Here is a 26109-nt window from a genome sequence, read left to right on the forward strand (position 1 = left end):
TGTGTGTGGTTGTGGACTTTTAAATATCCCTCCTCTTCTGTTTATTGGTTGAGTAAGTTTCAGATCCTTGTCATCTTATTTAAGGTGGCAATACTTTTTCTTTTAAGATGGTAATGGTTGATTCTGAATATCTCTATGCGTTTTCTTTGTTTACGATTCTGTCCAACTAGAAAGGTTCGCTCCTTTAACGTTAAAGGAGCAAACCTTTCTATGTATTTATTTATTTAAGCTGTAATGCCTCAAAAGTGACCACTAGATGAGGGTGGTGAGTGAACTATGTATTTCTATAGCTCATTTCTGTTAATATCCGCTAGGTGGTAGTATTGTATAATGAAGCAGAACAGCTGTTTGTAACTTGATTATGTGAATGCCTATTTAAGGCCCATTGTGATTATACATTCTATGCATGAATGTAGCCCGAAACGTTGCATCTGTGTGTGCTTTATCCCAATAAAGAGACCTGGTGAGGTGCTTGCCAAGGAGTGGTGCTGGATTCTTCATTGAGTTTGTATCTACTTTGAGTTTACAGAGCCCTGTGAATACCTTTCACACTCTGAAAGACTTTAAAAGGCCGGTGTTGTTCCTTTTCTACAGGATCAAAATGTCTGTTATTTAGTGAACAGTCATTATTTATGGTTAGTTCCAATGACCAGCCCAGTAAAGAGCTTCAGACCCCTGACACAATCTCTGTCATATAGTTGCACGCACCTTTAACCTTAGCGGCAACCATCCCTGGTGCCATTAACCATAACCACAACCCAATATCAATAACCTTAACAGTGAGCAATGAAATCCATAAACCCTTTCCACAAGCCCAAGTACAACTGGTTAGGTAGGCTCAGTTTTTATAGTTACCATCCCCACTGCAATCATGATTAGATCATTTGCTCACTATTTCTTACATAAATAAGAGGAAATACCAGAAGGTCAGCAAAGAGACGGCAATGAATAGGAATGCAAGGAAACCTATTGCTATATTTTGGGGCTTGGGGAAGTTTGAGAGAGATATCAAGCAGTGGGGGGAGCAATGTGTAGAGAGTAGCCCAAGAAGTCACTGTGTGTTAAGGTCAATTGCGTATGGGGTAACCATAGGATTATAGTGAGTGAGTATTTAGTGGGGGATCATCTAGGGGTAGTCATTTTTTTGAAAAGCTGCTGCTTTTGCATATATTTGGTCCCAATAGCGTAGGGCTTTGCATTTTCACATTTACACCTGTGCTGGATGTTTATTTAACTCCTTCATGTCGAGGGATCTGAACAAAGTTCCGATGTAAACACTTGCTGGAAAATTGAAATCATGTGATAGTCGATGTAATCGCAAGCTTTCACGGCCGGGATTGGATCATGGAGGACGGCGTACGCAGCTCGGCACGCCCCAGTCCATTTTTTTATAACCTAAAAGGAGGAGGCTGCAGTAAGGTAGGACGTTCCATGCTGTCCTAACAGAGTTAAAGCCCAGCGCTGTTAGGACAGCATGGAATGTGTTTACGGCATAAGGGGTTAAAAGAGAAATAAAACAAAAAATATATATATTTTAAGATTCAGATAGAACATACAATTTAAAACAATTTTCCAATTTTTTATTATCAAATTTTCTTTATTCTCTTGGCATCCTTTGCTGAAAAGCGAGCGTGCACGTGTCTGCAACACTATATGGCAGTAGTTTTGCAAGAATGTTATACATTAGAAAGAGCACTAGGTGGCAGCACTTTTTCCTGCCATGCAGTGCTCCAAACATCTGAAAGCTACCTAGGTATCTCTTCAACAAAGAATAACACGAGAATGAAGCAAATTTGATAACAGAAGTAAATTAATGCTCTTTCTGAATCATGAATGAAAAAAGCTTTGGATTCCATGTCCCTTTAATTGTACGTGCACCAAGTTTTACCCGGCCTCGTGCAAGGAATTGTGTAAAATTAAAAAGAGGTTCACTTAGCATAGCAACTTATTGTTTAAAGAGACAAGAAACACAACATTTTCTCTTTCATGATTCAGATAGCGAATACAATCGTAAACAACATTTCAATTTACTTCTCTTTAAAGGGACAGTCAAGTCCAAAAAAAAACCTCATGATTTAAATAGGGAATGTAATTTTAAACAACTTTCCAATTCACTTTTATCACCAATTTTGCTTTGTTCTCTTGGTATTCTTAGTTGAAAGCTAATTCTAGGAGGTTCATATGCTAATTTCTTATACATTGAAGACTGCCTCTAATCTGAATGCATTTTGACCACTAGAGGGCATTAGTTCATGTGTTTCATATAGATAACATTGAGCTCATGCACGTGAAATTACCCTGGATTGAGCACTGATTGGCTAAAATGCAAATCTGTCAAAAGAACTGAAATAAGGGAGCAGTCTGTAGGGGCTTAGATACAAGGTAATTACAGAAGAAAAACATGCATTATTATAACTGTGGTGATTATGCAAAGCTGGAGAATGGGTAATAAAGGGATTAGCTATCTTTTTAAACAACAAAAATTCTGGTATTGACTGTCCCTTTAATTTGCTTCATTCTTCAGATACCCTTTGTTGGAGAATTAGCAATCACATGGATGAGCCAATCACACGAGGCATCTATGTTCAGCCACAATTAGCAGCTACTGTCCCTATTTAGATATACTTTTCAACAAAGGCTATAAATAGAATGAAACAAATTAGATAATAGAAGTAAATAGGAAAGTTGTTTAAAATTGCATTCTCTATCTAAATCCTGAAGGAAAAAAATTGTGTTTCATGTCCCTTTAAACAAAAAAGCTTTTGCCCCTATCTTTGAACATACAGAGAAGCCCGGTTAGTTTGAATTTTGACACAACAAGATTGATTTAAGTGCTCATGAATATTTAGTTTATATTTCATAGACAATTGGTGACAATATTTATGTCCCATAAACACAATAAAATCACATGTACAAAACATCCCAGAAGGTTAAAGGGACACGGGAGTTTAAAGGGGCAACCCCAAATATTTATTTCATGATTCAGACCGAGCAAGCCATTTAAAAAAAAGAATCAAATGTTGTTCGATTATCAAACTGACCTTGCTCTCATATTGTATATTAAAGAGAATACTTAGGTAGGTTGCATGTGCGTGTCTGGAGAACTATGGCAGGAGTTTTCCAAGAATATATTTGAGCACTAGATGGCAGTACTAGCTACATACTGTATAACTGTTAATAGCATTCCTGCTGCCATTGTAGTGGTCCAGATATGCAAAAGCTCCTGAGCCTACCTACCTGCTTTAAAACAAAGGATGGCAAAAGAACACAGTAAATTTGAAAACTGACGTAAATGGGCAAGTCTTTAGTATTGTATACATCTGAATGACAAGGAAAAACTTGATTTCATGGTCCTTTTAAGTGTTAAACAATTATGTAATTTCATGTCTTTCTAAAAATATCTACTAATTTGTATGAATGTGTCCTCAGCAGCGATGGACCAGGAGTATAACTGACTATTTATGGAACATATTAAAAATAATTATACACATAACAAAATAAATGAATTTGCTAAAAATAAATACAATATTTGTATTGCATGTTATTTTTACTCTTGAATCTCCTTTCAAGTCCCTACAGTCTAGTACAGGAGTCATTTTTTTTTCTGTAGTTGCCACTTCCTCGTTACCTAAATTCTTAGTTTTATTATGGAAACTACCAGCATAATAAGGGACAACAGTAAACTATTGCTGTGTTTAAGGTCACAATGCTCCTGTGGACACTGCTAGTGGTAAATGGATTAATCAACCAATCAGAGCTGTGCAGACCAGAAATGGCCACATCACATGACTAAAGCAGGCGACTCTTTATTTCCTGGGCAACTTTCAAAAGTGTCTGCTTTATTCACTTCAGTATCACCTGGTGTGCTCTGATGTGTAAATTAACCCTTTATTAGAAGCAGTGCCGGAATAAGCACAACAGCATTACAAATGGTAACAATGTATAACTGCCATTTGTCATATTGACATATTGACATATTACTAAAATGACATGCTCTGATTCTTGCAAGTCTAACATTGAATAAATACTCTTAAAGGGATAGAAAAGTCAGTTTGACGTTATTTGAACAATACAGATTGTTATAAGTACATAGACATACACTTTATTTCTTTACAATATTCCTATTTATTTAACATACTTTAAGCTGCGGGAGAGTGGCCACTACATATTGCCGATAGCCTTCAAACTCGGCACATGGGTTTCCGATCAAGTAGAGTTCTCTTAGGTATATGTTGTTTTTAAGACTTCTGATACTGGACAGCTCCCCTACAAAATTAACCGTTAGGTCCAACTTCTGCAGTGACTCACAGCCTGGGAATTAAAAAGAATAACAAAGGTATTGGTGAAAACAGTTTTTTTTATCATGATTACAAATGAGTAACATTATTAGATGTAGATGTGTTCCTTTCTGTGTGTGTCTGTGTTTTGAACACTTATAATGTTTAAAGGGACATGAAACCCAGAATTTATCTTTCATGATTCAGATAGAGATGCAAATTTAAACATCTTTCTAATTTACTTCTATTAGCAATTTTGCTTTGTTGTCTTGGTATCTTTTGTTGAAAAGCAGGGACATATGCTTGGGAGCTGGTCTATTGCTGAAGCCCTATATGGCAGCAGTTTTTGCTAGAATGCTATCCATTTGCAAGAACAACAAATGACAGCACTATTTCCTATCATGTAGTGCTCCAGATGTCTACCTAGGTATCTCTTTAACACAGAATATCATGGGGACAAAGCAAATTTGATAACCAAATTAATTTAAAACTTTTTTTTTTAAATGGTGCGGTCTGTCTGAATCACAAAATAATTTTTTGGGGGTTTCATATCCCTTTACCTTTAGAAAACTAAACGCAAGTCAATAAACTTAGAGGAGAGAAGAGAAAGAGGTGACGATAGAAAACTTCAAATATATGAAGGGACTTAATAAAGTGGAAGCTGAAAACATTTTCCACAAATGCCAAAACAAGGGGCTACAATTTAAAGTTAGAGGGTAGCAGATTCAGGAGAAGTGCGAGGAAGTATTTTTTTTTACAGAAAGGGTGGTGGATTCATGGAACAAACTTCCAATCGAGGTGGTAAACACAAAGCCTGTACAGGAATTCATGCATAAGGCTATCCTAAGAAATAAGTGACATGTAATATGGGTAAACTTGATGGACCTTTTTAGTTCTTATCTACCATCAAATTCTATGTTTCTATGTAACTTCCCTATGGATCACTAAGCTGAACTGAGCATACACAGTGTGTCTACTCCTTGTTGCATTACCCAGGGCTTAACAAATGTCTAGAATTCTGGTTCCGGAGAGGTCCACGTGCAGTGTTCCCTCTAAGGCCAGTTTTGTGTGCGGCCCAGCAGTGAAACAGTTAATTAGGTAACCACACCCTGCAATTAGCAAACACTGCACAATGCAGGTGTCAAGGTATGGTTCTCTTGTTAACTCTTTCACTGCTGGGCTGCACTCAAAACTGTCCTTAGAGGGAACACTGTCCACGTGTAACAGCCACTATTATCAATTTTTCTTTGTTCTCATGTTATCTTGATTTGAAAAAGCAGTAATGAAAGGTTAGGAGCCGGCCCATTGTTAGTTCAGCACTTGCTGATTGGTTTGTTACATTTAGTCACAAATCAGCAAGTGCTACCCAAATGCTGAACAAAAAATGGTCCGGCTCTAAAGCTTACAGTACTGCTTTTCAAATCAAGATAGCATGAGAAAAATTGATAATAGGAGTAAATTAGAAAGGTGCTTAAAATCTCATGCTCTATCTGAATCATGAAAGAAAAAAATTGAGTTTAGTATCCCTTTAAATGTAAAGTCCATTTGATAGATTGTTGATACTTTGAGCATACATGTACAAATACAAACAAAATATTACTTTCAATTACAGATTATGTGACGTATATACAGGACAGTTTTTTTATTTTGACAAACATTAGCAAGTAACTAACCTTCCAAATTTTCAACTTTTTCAATGTTGTTTAAGGCCAAGTTTAAGTATTCCAGCTTTTTCAGTTTGCTAACATTTTCTGCAATTAAAAAAATATATACATATATTAAAAAAAAGTCTGCTTGAATATGAAGCCTGTGAAATCTTTGCACACTGTTAGGGTTGCCACCCGTCCCTTAAAATACAGAACACTTATAAGTTACACATGCTGCAGGGTGTGCAGGGAGGAATATGAATAGTGCTGTACAGAAACACAATACATGTTCCTCCCTGCACACCCTGCAGCATGTGTAACTCATAAGTGTCCAGGAAAACATGGCTGAGGTGGCAACCCTACACACTGTATACATACTTGTTAACATCTGAACTTTCATAGAATCACATTCAAAATACAGAATTAAAAAGAAAAATCATACAGATTCACGTTACACACTTAAAGGGACAGTCAACCATAGAATTGTTATTGTTTTAATAGATAGATAATCCCTTTATTACCCATTCCCCAGTTTTGCATAACCAACACATTTATCAGCCCCCTGATCACATGACTGTGACTGTTTATTATCTATTGTCTTAAATTTAGCATTGTTTTGTGCTAGATCTTAAATAACTTTCTGTGCCTAAACACAGTGTTATCTATATGGCCCACGTGTACTTTCTGTCTCTTTGTGTTGAAAAGAGATTTAAAAAGTCTGTGATAAGAGGCAGCCCTCAAAGGCTTAGAAATTAGCATATGAGCCTACCTATGTTTAGTTTAAACTAAGAATACCAAGAGAAAAAAGCAAATTTGATGATAAAAGTAAATTGGAAAGTCAATTAAAATTAAAAGTCCTATCTGAATAATGAAAGTTTAATTTATACTTGACTGTCCCTTTAAAGGGACATAAAACCTAAAGGGCCAGATTACAAGTGAATCGCTAAATATCGCTTTAATGAAAGTGATATTTGCGCTCCACTGTGTAATACCAGCACACACTAATGTGCGCTGGTATTAAAAGTTCACAGCAATGTGAATGCGTCCTCGCGTTCGCATTGCTGTGAAGCATTGTGTTGACGATAGCGCCGTTCCATAGGCTCCAATGTAAGCCTGGTTCTGATTCTGTGCGTGATTTTAGCGCTCCACTTGTAATCTAGCCCAAAATGTTTTATTTCATGACTCAGGCAGAATGTACAATTAAAAATAACACTTTCAAATGTATTTCTGTTATCTAACTTACTTCATTCTCGTTATATCCTTTGCTAAAATGCTGCAAGGTAGCACTTGTCTGAGCACTGTATTGCAGAAGTTCTGCAAGAATGCTTTTTACAATGTTATACAAAATGCAAACACTGCCGCTATCTAGTGCTCAAAAGTGTACGATGTTAAAATGCATATAGTGCTCTAGATATAGGCAGCCTTCCTATCTAGGTATGCTCTTAACAAAAAATATCAAATGAAGTAAATTTGATTTAAAAAAAAAAAAAAAAAAAAAAAAAAAAAGGAAACATATTAAATATTGTAAGCTTTATCTGAATCAGGAAAGTAAACCTTTGGATTTTATTTCCCTTTAATAGTCTTCTGTAACCTTGAGATACCCCCCCAATAACATTAACACCAGGAGGGAAACTTTCAAGAAAGGAAATCTGGACAATTAGGTCTTCTTGATGACTGGACTTCAGAAACAGTGGTCTAGAGAGCACCAATTTAAACATATTCATATTAAACAAATGTCATATGCATTTTCCTGTATTAAAATATTTGATGATTTAAGTGAATAAGAAAGTTGTTTAAAATTGCATTCCCTATCTGAATCATGAAAGTTTAATTTTGACTAGACTGCCCCTTTAAATATACTATTCAAATGTAGGATTGTGCAGTCCAGTATTGTGTTACAAGATATTTTTTTTAATAACATATACAAGTTTTAAAGGGACAGTCACACCAGAATTTTTGTTGTTTTAAAAGATGGATAGTTTGTTTATTACCCATTCCCCAGTTTTGCACAGCCAACAAGGTTATATTAATATACTTTATACCTCTGTGATTAACTTGTATCTAAGCATCTTCTGACAGCCCCCTGATCACATGATATAATTTATTTATTATTTATTTACTTTTATTTTAGCCAATTAGTGCAGTGTCTGCCACAATCCACGTGCATGATCACAATGTTATGTATATGGTTTACATGAACTAGCTCTCCCCTGTTATGAAAAGCAAATAAAAAAGCATGTGATAAGAGGGGTCCTTCAAGAGCTTAGAAATTATCATATGAGCCTCCCTAGGTTTAGCTTTCAACTAAGAATACCAAAAGATCAAAACAAAATTGGTGATAAAAGTAAATTGGAAAGTTGTTAAACCCCTTAAGGACCACAGCACTTTTCCATTTTCTGACCATCTGGGACCAAGGCTATTTTTACATTTCTGCGATGTTTGTGTTTAGCTGCAATTTTCCTCTTACTCATTTACTGTACCCACACATATTATATACCGTTTTTCTCGCCATTAAATGGACTTTCTAAAGATACCATTATTTGTATCATATCTTATAATTTACTATAAAAAAATGTTTATAAAATATGATGAAAAAATGGGGGGACAAAAACCACACTTTTTCTAACTTTGACCCCCAAAATCTGTTACACATCTACAACCACCAAAAAACACCCATGCTAAATAGTTTCTAAATTTTGCCCCGAGTTTAGAAATACCCAATGTTTACATGTTCTTTGCTTTTTTTGCAAGTTATAGGGCAATAAACACAGGTAGCCCTTTGCCATTTCCAAAATTAGCGATAGTTGCATTGGAATAAACTGAATATCCCTTGACATGTTATATTTTTTTTTAGTAGATAACCCAAAGTATTGATCTAGGTCCATTTTGGTATATTCCATGCCACCATTTCACCGCCAAAATGCGATCAAATAAAAAAATTGTTCACTTTTTCACAAACTTTAGGTTTCTCACCGAAATTATTTACAAACAGCTTATGCAATTATGGCACAAATTGTTGTAAATGATTCTCTGGGATCCCCTTTGTTCAGAAATAGCAGACATATATGGCTTTGGCATTGCTTTTTGGTAATTAGAAGGCCGTTAAATGCCGCTGCGCTCCACACTTGTATTATGCCCAGCAGTCAAGGGGTTAATTAGGTAGCTTGTAGGGTTAATTTTAGCTTTATTGTAGTGTAGTAGACCACCCAAAGTATTGATCTAGGCCCATTTTGGTATATTTCATGCCACCATTTTACCGCCAAATATGATCAAATAAAAAAAAATTGTTTACTTTTTCACAAACTTTAGGTTCTCATTGAAATTATTTACACACATCTTGTGCAATTATGTCACACATGGTTGCAAATGCTTCTCTGGGATCCCCCTATGTTCAGAAATAGCAAACATATATGGCTTTGGCATTGCTTTTTGGTAATTAGAAGGCCGCTAAATGCCGCTGCGCACCACACTTGTATTATGCCCAGCAGTTAAGGGATTAATTAGGTAGCTTGTAGGGTTAATTTTAGCTTTAGTTTAGAGATCAGCCTCCCACACTTGTATTATGTACCGGCAGTTAAGGGATTAATTAGGTAGCTTGTAGGGTTAATTTTAGCTTTAGTTTAGAGAGCAGCCTCCCACCTGACATATCGCACCCCTGATCCCTCCTTGACCCCCCTCAGCTCTCTTCCCTCCCCCACCTCACAATTGTCATCACCATCTTGAGTACTGGCAGAATGTCTGCCAGTACTAAAATAAAAGCCTTTTTTTTTATTAAGCATTTTTTCTAATATATATTAATAGTTTATGCAGTGTAGGTTCCCCCCCAACCTCCTTTATCCCCCCCCAAACAGCTCTCTTAACCTACCACCTCTTTCTATTTGTGGCCATCTTGGGTACTGGCAGCTGTCTGCCAGTACCCAGTTTGCTAAAAAAAAAAAAAAAAAAAAAACGTTTTTTTTTAATATTATTTGGCATAAAAGCCAATTTTCTGTAGTGTAGCTGCCCCCCCTCAACCCCTCAATAGTCTACTCCCCTCCTAGATCCCTTTCTTTATATCAAATTACCCCCCTTTCCCGCTCCCTCCATCCCAGGACCGGCATTATTTAAGTACTAGCGCACACGCGCACACACACACACCCACGCGCTCCCAACTATTTGCGCGCACCGGATCAGGAAGTGATCGAGCAATGGGCCGCACACCAGCCTCCCTGCATCGCTGGCCAATGCAGAGAGGGCCACAGAGTGGCTCTCTCTGCATCAGTGTGCCAAAAAAGGTATTGCAGTGATGCCTCAATGTCGAGGCATCACGGCAATACCTTGAGAGCGGCTGGAAGCGATCAGGATCGCTTCTACCACTTGAAACCCCTGAAGATGTACAGGGTACGTCCTTGGTTGTTAAGGGGTTAAAATAACATGCCCTATTTGAAACATGAAAGTTTTTTTTGGACTGGACTGTCCCTTTAAATGTGTTATTATTTGAGACCTTATATATTGTCATTTTAATTAATCTGTAGAATACAAATCCCCCTTTACTTTGCCCCTAATTCAAATAGAACTATGTCTGCTGCTTTGTTCTTTGTTTTCTACACACAATGGCAAAATTTATTATATATTTTTCTTTTTTATATTTTTTTTAAATGAATTTTTTGAGGGGAAGCTACTATATAAAAGCTACTAAAACTACAATCCATTTTACTACACAAATACACTGTCTATAATGAAAAATACACATCAGAACGTTTAGCAGAGTTACTGTGTGTTGATAACGCAAAAAACAGGACAAGTATCCTGATAGGGATTTGATTGCCGGAAGGGGCGGCGCTACACGTCGTGCGTGACGTGCGTGTAGTCAAGGTGTTCTGAGCAAGGCCGGAGCATGAAGCCTTACTGCCGCCAAACACTGCATCCCCTTGGGGCCATCTGGCTCTTGTAGCGCCTGGGGTCTCCTCGTGGAGGAGATTGAACAGCCTCTGTCATACGGCTGCTGTTATCCGGATCTCACTTTAGACACAGTCCTGGTCCGTGGTCTGGGCCATCTGCAAAACCCGCTATTGCAACCTGTGAATCCCTCACAGGCAGGCTGAAAATACTGCACATAAAGAAGCCATCTAATATCTTCAAACCCCAGCCGGTTCTGGGTATAGAACTTGCTCCATCTTCCTGCCTACTTGTCTACAGATGTTGTGTCCGCCCTGGGTGGAAGTAGTGGAAGCAGCAGCTTGGGACAGCTTAGGTCTAAACATGCTCACAAGTTGGTAAGACTGTTCCTACTTTATTTTCATCTGTTGTTGTTGCTGAGATGCTTCCCTGAGACTTTAAACACTTTCTGTGTGGGGAATAGAAGTTCTTGGATAAATGAGCAGGATTCCAACAGCCAAAGAACTGCCTTATAATAGTAAAGGGTTGTCTTGAAACCAGTGCCCTTAAATACATGAAAGGAGAAGCTCAGCTAAAAGATTGTTTTCTGGGTTTATGCAGTAATTGCCTAATGAATACTCAGTGTATGCTTTAACTGTTCATAAAAATTATGCTTTCTTCTTATGCTGCTTTATTCGGTGATGCAGACCCAGAGTCATCAGTAAATATGCTGTAGTGGTCTGTGGGAACTCACATTTCTGAACTATCACCCCAAAGGAGGGAACTTGCTGTTCTTCGCTTTATGCCTTTGAGCTACAACAAGGGCTATTTCTGCCCCCCTCCTGGGAGAAAAAAAGTTTAAGCAAGCACAAAGCTAAGCCACCTGGCTCCAATTTCGGCCAAATTGTTTCTAATGTTGTTTATGGTCAAACCTATATATGAAATCTTGAATATGCTGCTGAACCTATTTGCCAAGTATACTGCAGTTAAGAATTACATGCCAGCATAACTGCCTAAGTTGGAACTTTTTTTTTTTTATGATTGAACCTTAGTGCTACTACTCAAAAATCTTGCTTAAACAAGACTGATCTTGCTTCCTGGCCTCGTTTAAGGATAGACCTGCTGTGTGGTTACCCTTTATTGCTGGTTGTGTCAGATTAATGTACTACAAGGAGAAGAAAGAAGGATAGTGATATTTACACTAAATAAGTTCTCTCTGGCTATTAGCTGTTATTAGCTATCAAGGTTGATCTGAGTGCTATTGTTTTGTACCTGCTCCCTTAGGTTAACTGGCCTTTGAACAATAAATCCTGCATATTATCTTTTGCTGGAAGATTAAAGCCGGAGATGTTTTAAGTATTATCTTTAAAAGGAGACATCCAAGTTAAAGCAGGGACTCTTTTGTATCTTTATATAAATTGTTTTTTGAGTATTATTGCTCTGCTTTGTTAAATGTTAAACTTTACTTTTTCTCTCCTTAAAGGGTGCAGGTTTACTGCTTAATATCTTATGCTTAAGCTATACTAATTTGTACTTACTTTTTTTTTTTTGCATATTGGTTATTTTTTCTGATGTTTACTCATGGAAAAGTTTGTTCTCTCAGGTAAAAATAAATCCCCTGCCATGCCAGCTAAACTAAAAGAAAAGAAGGGTAAAAATATATAAATGATAGTTGTTCTGAAAGCTCTGCTGATACCTCGAGTATAACCTTAAGTAATTTGGATTCCCAAAGTATTGTTAAACAAATAGCTGAGCTCCTACTTCCCCAGTTCGACCAGGTCAGGCAGGATTTTTCATTACTATCTGAGGAGGTTAAACAATTCACTAAAAGAATGAAGGAGGCTGAAGATAGGATCTCTATATTAGAGGATACTAATCATAAAATAGAGCAGGTATTGGAATCTCAGTTAACACAAAATAAAATAACCCAGATAAGATTAGATGAACTTGAAGATCGATCGCGCAGAAACAACCTCAGAATTATTGGTATTCCAGAAACCCCAGAGTTTCAAGATTTGTTACAATTCGTGTCGGTCCACCTACTCCAAATTCTGGGATTGTCTTCTATGCAAATAGAAAGAGCTCACAGGATAGGCCCTTTAAGAGAGTCTAGGGATGGGAATATAAGAGCACGCCCAGTAATAGTTAAATACCTAAGTTTTCAAGACAAGGTTAACACACTAAGGAGTTATAGAAAGAAATTTCCACTAATGCTTGGCACTAATAAGATATTGCTATTTCAAGACTATTCTTCAGAAACCTGTCAAAAGGGGCGTAATATGGCACCCATATGTACTAAGCTTATCAAAGCTGGTATTCAAGAAATATTACTGTATCCAGCCAAGATTAAACTCATAGATAAGGATAGATCAATTGTGCTAAATAATGTTGAAGAGGCGAATGCATTTATTGCAGAAAACATTCCACAACTTCTAGTTTAATGGTTGCAATTTTGAATGCGAAAAAGTGTTAGTCATTATGGCTAGGTTTTTGGTTTTTCTTTTGGCTAGTTTTTTTTATTTAAATATCACTAACACCCAATTAACTCTTTACCATTTGAGGGTATTATTTAAAGATCCTTGTAGCTATTTTGGAGGTACTGTATCCACTTATATATTTAAAATGCAATACTGTAAAGGCGTTGGTTCTTTTTTTGGATATTTTATACATGTTAAGAAAGTAACACATAAATATTTTTTTAATAGGTTGTGATTTTGTGTTAGATACAGCCTTTTTTTTTAAAGTTTTCACTTTATCACTGAGGGTATGGCCAAATTCTCAATTCTGGAAGATTTTGAGTAATTCTCAAAGTAAGAAATATAATACTGGTAAACCAGATCTGATAAGTAATATGTTATGTTTTTTCTTTCCTTTTAATGCACTTTTGGATCCTTAAAAATGTTTCAAAACTGGATAAGGATGGTTTAGGATGTTACACTACTACTTTGATCGTCTTCACATTTAAAATAGGTCTTGTGCAAAGGCCAGTTTTTTGCTGGGTTTTTTTTCTCCTCTTTTTTTGGTATTTATTCACTTGGATTTATCAATATATTTCGTATTATACTTCTCCACTTTTTTGTGAGTAAGAATAAAGAGGATAATATTTTTTTAAAAGTAAGCTTAAATAATTATATATATTTTTTAAACAAATGGTTTAGTTTTGAGCAATCTAGGCATAGTCTCTTTTGTTTTCTAATTATTCTACAGTCTGTTAGAACAGACTGTAGACAATTTTAAGTAATTGTATAGCAGTAATGCGGAAAGCTAGGTTTTGCAAGCATGTTTTAATGTTTGTTTGTCCATTTGATGTGTTTTTTTTGTGTCTGTGGGTTTTTTTTTTCTCCCTCTTTCTCTCCCCTCCCCTCTTCCTCCCCCTCCTCTGCTCGTCTCCTCAGCTGTTTTTCACAGACATTTTCCCTGCTTTTATACTTATGTAAAACTTTATAGATGAAAGATAGCATTAGAATAGCATCTTGGAACGTAGCGGGCATCACCTCACCTATCAAGCGTACAGGGAGTGCAGAATTATTAGGCAAGTTGTATTTTTGAGGATTAATTTTATTATTGAACAACAACCATGTTCTCAATGAACCCAAAAAACTCATTAATATCAAAGCTGAATAGTTTTGGAAGTAGTTTTTAGTTTGTTTTTAGTTATAGCTATTTTAGGGGGATATCTGTGTGTGCAGGTGACTATTACTGTGCATAATTATTAGGCAACTTAACAAAAAACAAATATATACCCATTTCAATTATTTATTTTTACCAGTGAAACCAATATAACATCTCAACATTCACAAATATACATTTCTGACATTCAAAAACAAAACAAAAACAAATCAGTGACCAATATAGCCACCTTTCTTTGCAAGGACACTCAAAAGCCTGCCATCCATGGATTCTGTCAGTGTTTTGATCTGTTCACCATCAACATTGCATGCAGCAGCAACCACAGCCTCCCAGACACTGTTCAGAGAGGTGTACTGTTTTCCCTCCTTGTAAATCTCACATTTGATGATGGACCACAGGTTCTCAATGGGGTTCAGATCAGGTGAACAAGGAGGCCATGTCATTAGATTTTCTTCTTTTATACCCTTTCTTACCAGCCACGCTGTGGAGTACTTGGACACGTGTGATGGAGCATTGTCCTGCATGAAAATCATGTTTTTCTTGAAGGATGCAGACTTCTTCCTGTATCACTGCTTGAAGAAGGTGTCTTCCAGAAACTGGCAGTAGGACTGGGAGTTGAGCTTGACTCCATCCTCAACCCGAAAAGGCCCCACAAGCTCATCTTTGATGATACCAGCCCAAACCAGTACTCCACCTCCACCTTGCTGGCGTCTGAGTCGGACTGGAGCTCTCTGCCCTTTACCAATCCAGCCACGGGCCCATCCATCTGGCCCATCAAGACTCACTCTCATTTCATCAGTCCATAAAACCTTAGAAAAATCAGTCTTGAGATATTTCTTGGCCCAGTCTTGACGTTTCAGCTTGTGTGTCTTGTTCAGTGGTGGTCGTCTTTCAGCCTTTCTTACCTTGGCCATGTCTCTGAGTATTGCACACCTTGTGCTTTTGGGCACTTCAGTGATGTTGCAGCTCTGAAATATGGCCAAACTGGTGGCAAGTGGCATCTTGGCAGCTGCACGCTTGACTTTTCTCAGTTCATGGGCAGTTATTTTGCGCCTTGGTTTTTCCACACGCTTCTTGCGACCCTGTTGACTATTTTGAATGAAACGCTTGATTGTTCGATGATCACGCTTCAGAAGCTTTGCAATTTTAAGAGTGCTGCATCCCTCTGCAAGATATCTCACTATTTTTTACTTTTCTGAGCCTGTCAAGTCCTTCTTTTGACCCATTTTGCCAAAGGAAAGGAAGTTGCCTAATAATTATGCACACCTGATATAGGGTGTTGATGTCATTAGACCACACACCTTATCATTACAGAGATGCACATCACCTAATATGCTTAATTGGTAGTAGGCTTTCGAGCCTATACAGCTTGGAGTAAGACAACATGCATAAAGAGGATGATGTGGTCAAAATACTCATTTGCCTAATAATTCTGCACTCCCTGTAAAGGTATTCTGAGTTTGTTAAAAAAATATAATTCAGATATTGTCCTGTTACAGGAAACTCATTTAAAAATCCAAGAGATTCCTAAATTAAAAACACGTTGGGTAGGTGAGGTGATAGCAACCCCATGTAGTGCACGGAAGAAAGGCGTGGCCTTTCTATTTAATAAACATTTGACTTATAAAATTCTTTCTCAGGAACTTGATAAAGAGGAAAGATATATTATATTGCATTTGGAGATAGAAGGCATGAAGTCGGTTATATGTAATTTATATGAACCAAACAAACCAGATAAAAAATGTTGGGACAGCCTGAAAGTTAAGCTCTTGCAGTTTTGCTCTGAATATCTTGTTGTAGCAGGTGATTTTAACGCAGTTATGTTCCCAGCTTTGGATAGACTCAAACCGACTCAAAACCGCAACAGCAAACTGGAAGCAAGGCTTTTAAGAAATTTCACTACTAATCTAGATTTAAAAGACATATGGAGGATTCAAAATCCAGACAGTAAAATGTATACATGTGAATCTAAATCTCACCAGACCCTGTCCAGAATAGACAGTTTTTTTGTAAATGGGAAAGTTCTGGGATTAAAGTCCAGAGCTGATATTAAAGAAATCGCTCTTTCAGATCATGCGATTATCTTATTAGATTTAGACATTAAGGCGCATACCTTAAATAATATTGGTAGATTTTTCTTCCCTAGGCATTTAATTTCTGATACTCATTTTAAAAATTGGTTACAGACCCGCTGGAGAGAATTTTATAAATTTAATTCTCATTATTTAAATAAAATTTAAATTTTGTGGGAGTCCTTTAAGACGGTTATTAGGGGAGTGATCAAGGCATATATGATATTAAAAAAGCGAAAAACACAAGCGCGTGATGTTGAGTTATCCAACCAACTCCGTAATGCCTTTAATCTATATATTAATAACTCATCCAAGGAAAACTGGGAGAAATACATTCAGAAAAGACAGGAAAGAGATATCTTTTTAAATCAAAAGGTCAAAGCTGAAGATTTAAGATCTCGGTCATTCTACTATAGACATGGAGGAAGGGCGGGGAAATTCCTAGCGAATTTGTTTAAATACAAACAAAGGAAACAGACAATAGAGTCTATTAAGGTGAATAATGCTAAAATAGTAGACATACAACTTATAAGAAACCATGTAAGAGACTACTTTGCTCAAGCTTTTTCAGATGTTCCGATTAACCATCAGATCAAGCAAGCCTTTTGGGATAAAATTAATATCCCGCAAATTCCTAGTGAACATCTGGATAGAATTAATGCTCCAATCACAGAGGAAGAGATAACTCAAGCTATCAAAATAGGCCCAGATCAGCTTCCTATAGAACTGTATAAGTTATTAGGGGAAGACATTCGGCCAACACTAGAGAAATTGTTTAACCATTATTTCTCTTTAGGCATATTGCATTCTAATCTTTTTACCTCTTCCTTAGTCTCTCTGATTCTTAAGAAAGACAAGGACCCGGAACAAATTGAGTCCTATAGACCTATTTTGTTATTAAATAACGATTATAAATTGTTAACAGGTATAATAGCACAACAATTAAAGCCGGTTATGCACTTATTGATACACAAGGTTCAAACCGGATTTATGACAGGGAGAAATTCGACCAACAATCTAAGGAAGTTGCAGTCTGTAATAGAATTTTTTTGGGAAAAACGTAGAAAAGAGAGTATAAAATTACCAACTGATTTTGCCATTTTAACAATTGACGCGGAAAAATCGTTTGATACAATTACATGGGATCATCTGCTATTTACATTAGAAAGATTTGGTTTAAAGGGTGCTTTTTTAAATTTTATACAGCTAATCTATAATAATTCTAATGCTTCTGTCTTAGTCAATGGACTTCCTACTACACCTATTCCCCTTCAAAAAGGGACCAGGCAGGGCTGTCCACTTTCCCCCTACTTATTAAATCTTGCCATTGAACCACTAGCAGTACTTCTTAGAAAGGAACTTGAGGGCATCTCTATAGGGCATACCCAGGTAATACTCTCTTTATACGCAGACGATCTATTGATCTTTTTAAGAGACTCAAAGAGGAATATTCCACTTATTCTAAAAACTCTGGAGGACTACGGTACGTTTTCAGGTTACAAAGTGAATTGTCACAAATCTGAAATATTATGACTATATAAGCACAAAAATGGTTTACAGGAAATCCCTTTTTCAACAGCAAATAGCTTTATTAAATATTTAGGTATTAAAATATCTAAAAACCCTAATGAGTGGTACAACTTAAATTTTACTCCATTATGGGACGAAATTCACAAAGATCTGTTAAATTGGTCGAAATTTCCTATTTCACTCTCCGGGAAGATTAATTTGATAAAAATGATGATCTTTCCTAAAATTCTTTATGTAATGCAGAGTATTCCTTTGTTTATCTCCAGGAGGGATCTTGTGTTTTTTAGACAAATATGTACAAAATTCCTGTGGAATGGAAAGAGGACAGCCCTGTCGCATTACAGACTGACACTCCCAAGGGATAAAGGTGGGTTAGCCCTTCCTGATATTGAAATCTATAACTGGGCCTGTTTAGGCAAGTTCTCTCTTGACTGGATTACAGACTCTGATTACTATACCCCTCTATCTCTGGACCAGCAATCTCTTAAACCTTATTCGTTGAAAGCTTTGCTGCATCTGGAAAAGGTTAAACTGCCAGAAAAGATTAAATACTCTATAAGTACAAGAAACATCATCCTAGCCTGGAAAAAAATCTGTAACTGTCTGGGGATTGACTCCTTTCCGTATGCTCTAAATTACAAGATTTTTAAAAGCTGGGAAGATAATGGTTTAGTATATATTACACAACTTCTCGATCCTGAGTTGGTTTGTAAACCTTTTAACGAGCTCCAAAGGGAATTTAATATTCCCAACAAATAATTTTTTGCCTATTTACAAGTAAGACACTATCTCCATGAGTTAATACAAAACCAACTCAATCTAAGTGCTTGGGATAGATTATCCCCCATTATTGAACTCTATAGAAATGGAAAAAGAGCGATATCTGTCCTATACAAAACGATAAAGGGATATCAGGGTGTAGTTAATCTAAATTGAATTGTAAATAAGTGGGATTTTCTGAGTATAACGCCTCAATTGGATATAATCCAAAACGGCCTTGCTCTGGTGGATTCCACCACAGCCTCCATTTCTTGGAGAGAATCACATGTAAAGATTCTGAATATGACATATATTACACCAGAATCGACAGCCAAATGGGGAAGACAGCTAACAAGTGACTGTAGTAAATGTAGATTTCCAGCAGCCGATATATATCACTATTTTTGGAAATGCCCTAAAATCCAAAAATTCTGGTGTAAAATAAATTTCTGGTTTGAAAAACTGTGTAACTGCATTATAAATTACAAGATGTCCATATATTTTTTCTTATAAACAACTCTACCCAAACAGGTGTTAACAAATTTTTGAACATTGTAATTCTATCAGGAAGGAACTTAATTCTGAAGCAGTGGATTTCTAAGAAAAGCCCACGGATGGCTGAATTTAAAAATATTTTGTTAAACCAAATGACTCTAGAGCAATATGATACTAATGATAATCTGGAGACGAAAAGTAAATGTTTCTTCTCAAGATGGCTACCCCTTATCTCGTCATTTACAGAGGAAACCCAACTACAGATAATGCGCCCATTTCATGGCTCCAACTTTTTGGAAGAAGCTATGTTAAGAGGCGAACTACCTAGTAGGTACAGATAGGATGTCCTTGATTCTCTCTTTGCTCAAAGGAAGCCAGTTATGGATAGTATGCTCTTCCTCTAGTGCATTTGTCCCTGGTTGAACTCTTATTGAGAGGTAACTTATGGGGGTGTATGGATAGGTGGTGAGGGGGAGGGATTGGGGGAGAGGAGGAGGAAGAGTTTGGGGGGGTTCTCTCCCCTACTCCTTTTTTTGTTTTGTTTTTTTTGTTGTTGTTGTTGTTGTTTTTTCCGTCTGTTTGTTTGTTTGTTTGTTTGTATTTTTGGTTAAGTTTTAATAATATTAAAAAAAAACAATACTGTGGTACTTTTTTATATTTATTAACCACTTGAAGATGTCTATTACCATAATTCCAACTGTATGCTATTTGAATGTATTGCATTATTGTTGTTTGTGTTTATTTCACACCCTGTGAGGTGGATTGAGAATACAATTTGTATTTATTTTTTGTACCTTTTATTGGTTATAAATAAAGATTAAAAAAAAAAAAATCCTGATAGCAATTCACATGAACGTAAAGGTCTAATCTACTAATCTTGTGTATCCTCACATGAACGTAAAGGTCTAATCTACTAATCTTGTGTATCCTCACATGAACGTAAAGGTCTAATCTACTAATCTTGTGTATCCTCACATGAACGTAAAGGTATAATCTACTAATCTTGTGTATCCTCACATGAACGTAAAGTTATAATCTACTAATCTTGTGTATCCTCACATGAACGTAAAGGTATAATCTACTAATCTTGTGTATCCTCACATGACCGTAAAGGTATAATCTACTAATCTTGTGTATCCTCACATGACCGTAAAGGTATAATCTACTAATCTTGTGTATCCTCACATGACCGTAAAGGTATAATCTACTAATCTTGTGTATCCTCACATGACCGTAAAGGTATAATCTACTAATCTTGTGTATCCTCACATGAACGTAAAGGTATAATCTACTAATCTTGTGTATCCTCACATGAACGTAAAGGTATAATCTACTAATCTTGTGTATCCTCACATGAACGTAAAGGTATAATCTACTAATCTTGTGTATCCTCACATGAACGTAAAGGTATAATCTACTAATCTTGTGTATCCTCACATGAACGTAAAGGTATAATCTACTAATCTTGTGTATCCTCACATGAACGTAAAGGTATAATCTACTAATCTTGTGTATCCTCACATGAACGTAAAGGTATAATCTACTAATCTTGTGTATCCTCACATGAACGTAAAGGTATAATCTACTAATCTTGTGTATCCTCACATGAACGTAAAGGTATAATCTACTAATCTTGTGTATCCTCACATGAACGTAAAGGTATAATCTACTAATCTTGTGTATCCTCACATGAACGTAAAGGTATAATCTACTAATCTTGTGTATCCTCACATGAACGTAAAGGTATAATCTACTAATCTTGTGTATCCTCACATGAACGTAAAGGTATAATCTACTAATCTTGTGTATCCTCACATGAACTTAAAGGTATATGAAACACAAAAATGTTCTGTGATTCAAACAGAGCCTATAATTAAAAAAAAAATTTCCAATATACTTCTATAATCAAATTTGTTTTGTTCCCTTTGTATTCTTTGTTCAATAGATACTTAGGTAGGTTTCTAGAGCAATACATGGCAGGATATAGCGCTGCCATCTAGTGCTCTTGCTTACGGATAAACTGATGTCATATAGTGGTCAAGAAACATACACGCTCTTGAGCTTACCTCCCTGCTTTTCAACAAAAGATGCATACAAAGAGAGAAGGACTCTACCAGGAACGAACAACAGCTCAGTAGCTTGTTCTATGGCGAGTTACCACCTAGGAGCAGCCTCTTTTAGCCTAGTTGTGCTTTTCACAGAGGAAAACTTTCCTAAAGTATATCGGTCTGATCCTGCCTAGTAAGGTCTCAGAGCTGTTCAGCTGGCAGGAACACTCAGCATGACCCACTGTTGTGAACCTCAGGTTAAGGTAAGTCCTTTTTAAATAAAGATGCTTCCAAGTAGTGTGTAAAAGTTTCAAAAACTTAATTAAACAACCAAAATTAAGTCAAAATGTCATGATGAAACAGCCGGAAACCGGTTGCAGTTTGTACTTTTTGACCTCATATTGGTCTTTTAATAAAGTTTTTAAAACTTTTACACACTATTTGGAAGCATCTTTTTGATAGAGGACTTACTTTACCCTGAGGTTTACGACAGTGGGTCATCCTGAGTGTTCTTGCAGATGGGAGGTGAGCCAGCTGAACAGCTCTGAGAGTTCAGTCTGCCTATGATCACCATTGGCGATTATTAAATGTGAGTAGTACCGCACATTGAAATCTTGAATACAAAGTGATGTTATTGTGATACGCTATGTGGCGCCCCCTATCTTTCTTTGTTTGTATGCAGTTTTGATGATTGGAGATTGAGTCCCATGGTGAGCAGGAGCAGCCTGGGGTGTATCCGTATTTGAAATGAGCCTTAAAGGAATTGAGTGTATTGGACTATATTCAGCTTTGCACTAGTGGAGATTTTGTGCATGGACAAAATATTTATGAACCCTTAATTGGGAGGTTTATCACGTAAAATATATGATAAATATATAAATATATTTGTTTTCTTAGATCATTTATTGGAAAGCTTACCTAGGTAGGCTCAGGAGAAGCAATGCACTACTGGTAGCTAGTGGCCGATTGGTGGCTGCGCATACATGCTTCTTGTAAGTTTCTCACCTAATGTTTTTAGCTAGCTTCCAGTGATGCATGTATGCTCGTTCAACAAAGGATACCAAGAGAATGAAGCCAGTTTCATGATAAAAGTAAATTGGAAAGAACTGGGCAAACTCACCTTTTTTAGATTTAAATTACAAGAAATGGAGGCAAAAATTGACCATCCCTTTAATACAGTATGGCAAAGGAGCTGTTGTCGGTATTAGTAGGATGTGTTAACACTGCTCAAGCACTGAGAAACGAGTGAAATAAAGATTTTCTATCTTTGTGTTCTTGAAGTTTTAGGGGCCAAATTATCAAGCTCCGAATGGAGCTTGATGCCCCTGTTTCCGTGTGAGCCTTCAGGCTCGCTGGTAACAGCAGTTATGAAGCAGTGGTCTAAAGACCGCTGCTTCATAACTTGTCCGCCTGCTCTGAGGCTGCAGACATCAATACGCCCGATCTTATACGATCAGACTGATTGACACCCCCTGCTAGCGGCCGATATATCTGCAGGGGGCAGCATTGCACAAGAACTGCTTGTGCAATGATAAATGCCGACAGCGATGTGCGGCGGACATGATGCGCTACATTGTCCGTCCGCACTTTAATAAAATCGACCCCCTAGACTGTTGAAAAATTGGACTAAAGATTTAAAGTTATTGCTCCAGTACCAAAAACCAAGAATGTTCATGCTGTGACCACAGTTTGTCATACAGAATGACCTCCTGTCAAAACAAAAATCTGTTCATGAGACAGGATACTTCTTCCAAACATAACTGAGCCAGCTCCACTATTGTTTTGCCTTGGATTTGGCACTAAATACTATTAAGGGATCCCTAAAAACAGAAGAAAGTTGTAAAATGTTTGCTTTTCCATCAAAAAAAAGTCACATGAACATGAAGCAGAGCAAATTGTAGAAATATTCTAAACATGACCACTCATCATATTTGTACATTAGCTTAAAGAGATATGAAACCCAAAATTAGAAAGTTGCTTAAAATTGCATCTGAATCAAGAAAGAGAAGTTTTTCTGCAATACATTTGTATTAGCAAAACTGCTTCTAGTTTAATTCTCACTGTTTTAGCACCAGCTTGTATTGCACATGGGCATGAGAAGCATATCTGGATATGCTCCATACACCAGCCGGTGTTTAGTCGAAATTTGCTCCCTCATCAAGATTTGCTAACTCAATGTGCGCATGCGCACAATTACGTAATCACACGCCACATGTTTGAAAAGAATGTATGGAATGTGATTATGTAATTAGAAGCATGCACACATTGAGGTAGCAGATCTCAGCCTCACACACCTAATACAAATTAAATAAAGCATCTCTCCACTTCTACAACAGTTTTTAATATGCACATTATGCGCATGCGCACATTGAGGTAGCAATTCTCAACAAGGGAGCAACTTTCGCCTGAACACCGGCCTTGTTTTGTATTGTGCTGGTGGTAGTTTTCATGATATAAGCCACTTCCAGCGCTATGGGCAGACACATTTAAAAATGAAATGCATTTTAGTTTTGGATTGAATATCCCTTTAAGTAGATAAGCTGAGTCAGCCTTGAGTAAACAGAGAGCGAAGTGTCTAAATTATCATTCTTTTACCTGATATTTTAATCCATGCAAAGTTTTATTTTATTGGTGGAAATAAAGTTCTAATTCTTAGGGTTTTTTTGTACAAAATTGAACAAAGATTTGTATTTTGGCACATTTTGTTTCAGAATAAGTAACCTCTTTTTACAACACATTAAAAAAGTAAAAGAAAAAAAATCAACTTTTCATTTAATCATGAATTACCCAGCATATATTTCACGTCTCAGCTCTGTCTCAGCAATTCACCTGAACAGCCTACTACACAGATATCAAACACCTACCATGTACAGTGTAATACTGAGCTATGCAGTTCTATTGTGTTATTGATTTATCTACTTACCTTAAAGGGACAATAAACCCCAAATTTTTCTTTCATGATTCAGACAGAGAATATAATTTTAAACAACATTCCAATTTACTTCTATTATCTAATTTGCTTCATTCTTTAGATATCCTTGGTTAACGAAATAGCAATGCACATGGGTGAGCCAATCACATGAGGCAAATATGTGCATCCACCAATCAGAAGCTACTAAGCCTATCTAGATATTCTTTTCATGAAATAATATCAAGAGAATGAAGCAAATTAGATAATAGAAGTAAATTAGAAAGTAGTTTAAAATGACATTCTCTATCTCAATCATGAAAGAAAAAATTTGGGTTTAATGTCCCTTTAATAAAAAAATGTAATGACAAATCGAAAAGAAAACACGATTTAGCGTTCAGTGTCGAGTGCACAGTATCAATAAATCTAAGAATTAATAAGTACAATAATTCTCTAAAGCAGATCTTTCCAAACTTTTCATGTTGGTGACACACTTTTTAGACCTACATCATTTCGCGGCACAGTAATTTAGTTGTACTAGAAAACAGGAGATTAAACTAACTTGTTTTAAGAGCTACGTACACATACATAAATAATATAATAACGAAATGTATTTACAAGTAACAGTAAGTATGTGCAAGAATTAAAAAAAGTTTAATAACACCAATAGCTACTTACTTTTTTAATGGGATGTATGAGGTTGATGGGATGAACACAGTTTCTGAATATTTTGGGGAATATTAGATAAAGACACTCGCATTTCATCATCAAGCATTTTTAAGCTTCCACTTCCTATCCATATATCAAGAGCAGCAATGCACAACTGGGAGCTAGCTGCAAAAAAAAAATCACTTTGACTTCTGATTTCAGCTCAGCGTTTAAGCTGCCGCCCTCAGAGCTCTGCAAATCCGACTGACTACTGCCCGTGCTGCATACACACTGCTGTCCCACTCACTGACTACACATGCAGTCACAAGCCGATTGAGGAGACTACACGTGCAATCAGGAGCCAATGTGCCGCCAATGGGAATAGTTTCAGTTCCCGCTAAGCTGCGCCAATAGGTTAAGATGATCTGTGACCCACTAGGTATCAATCACGTGTCAACCATGTGATATGCGTAGCAGGCAGGAAGAAAGTCGGAAACCAAAAGAAAATTTAAAAAGAATTTTAAATAAAAAAAAATGTGTGCTGAAGCAGGGACACACCTACACACTGCTGCCGACACACTAATGTGTCACGACACACAGTTTGGAAATCACTGCTCTAAAGAATATATTGTCTAGACAAGATGTCAACAGGAGGGTGACATATTGTTACAGGGTTATAGATTTAATCTTTTAAACAGAAGAGCTTTCATTAAAATAACATTTCTTACCTATTTTTGGAATAACATTGTTTTGTAGGTAAAGAATTTTTAAATCTCTGCACCACTTATCTATATGTTCTATTTTCTCAATATCCTGTTGATGAAGAGAGATTTCTTCCAGAGAAAAAATCTCACAGTTGTTGTGCTCAGCCCTCCGTCTGATCAAATCTTCTGTGACTGAAAACCACAAGTTAATCATTCATTAAAGGGACGTTGAATACTAAGTACATGCTAAACAGAATGATATATTCAAAGCAAAGGTTAGTCTAAGAATATTATGCAGATGTACTTTTAAATTTAAAATAGTTGTATAAATATTGAAAACATAAGTGTAAAGTTTTACTTTGAATAGAAGCTGCCATGTTGTAACCTAGGTTTCGTTCTTTGCTGAAAATAATTAGGGACAGTTATAAATAGGTCACTAGAGTGACTGTGTAGAGTCTGCACTTCTATTTTATCAGAAACTAGAATTGACAATTTTAAGAGTAATTTTCAGAGCAAAAAACGTTACAATATCACA

At 36.5% G+C, this 26109-nt stretch overlaps 1 protein-coding gene across 1 annotated transcript in view; it reads right to left on the reverse strand.

The window, feature by feature from the left end:
* DNAAF11 (dynein axonemal assembly factor 11) overlaps positions 1-25788 on the reverse strand; it is a 374386-nt gene extending 348598 nt beyond the window's left edge. Inside the window, exons 1-3 of the mRNA XM_053715948.1 lie at positions 25599-25788; positions 5951-6028; positions 4139-4311 (exon numbers count right to left, since the gene is read on the reverse strand). Coding sequence (XP_053571923.1) covers positions 4139-4311; positions 5951-6028; positions 25599-25788 — 441 coding nt within the window. The remainder of the gene's footprint in view (positions 1-4138; positions 4312-5950; positions 6029-25598) is intronic.
* Between the last annotated feature and the right edge of the window lie 321 nt (positions 25789-26109).

Source organism: Bombina bombina, chromosome 5 (genome assembly GCF_027579735.1).
Source record: "Bombina bombina isolate aBomBom1 chromosome 5, aBomBom1.pri, whole genome shotgun sequence".
Taxonomy (NCBI): domain Eukaryota; kingdom Metazoa; phylum Chordata; class Amphibia; order Anura; family Bombinatoridae; genus Bombina; species Bombina bombina.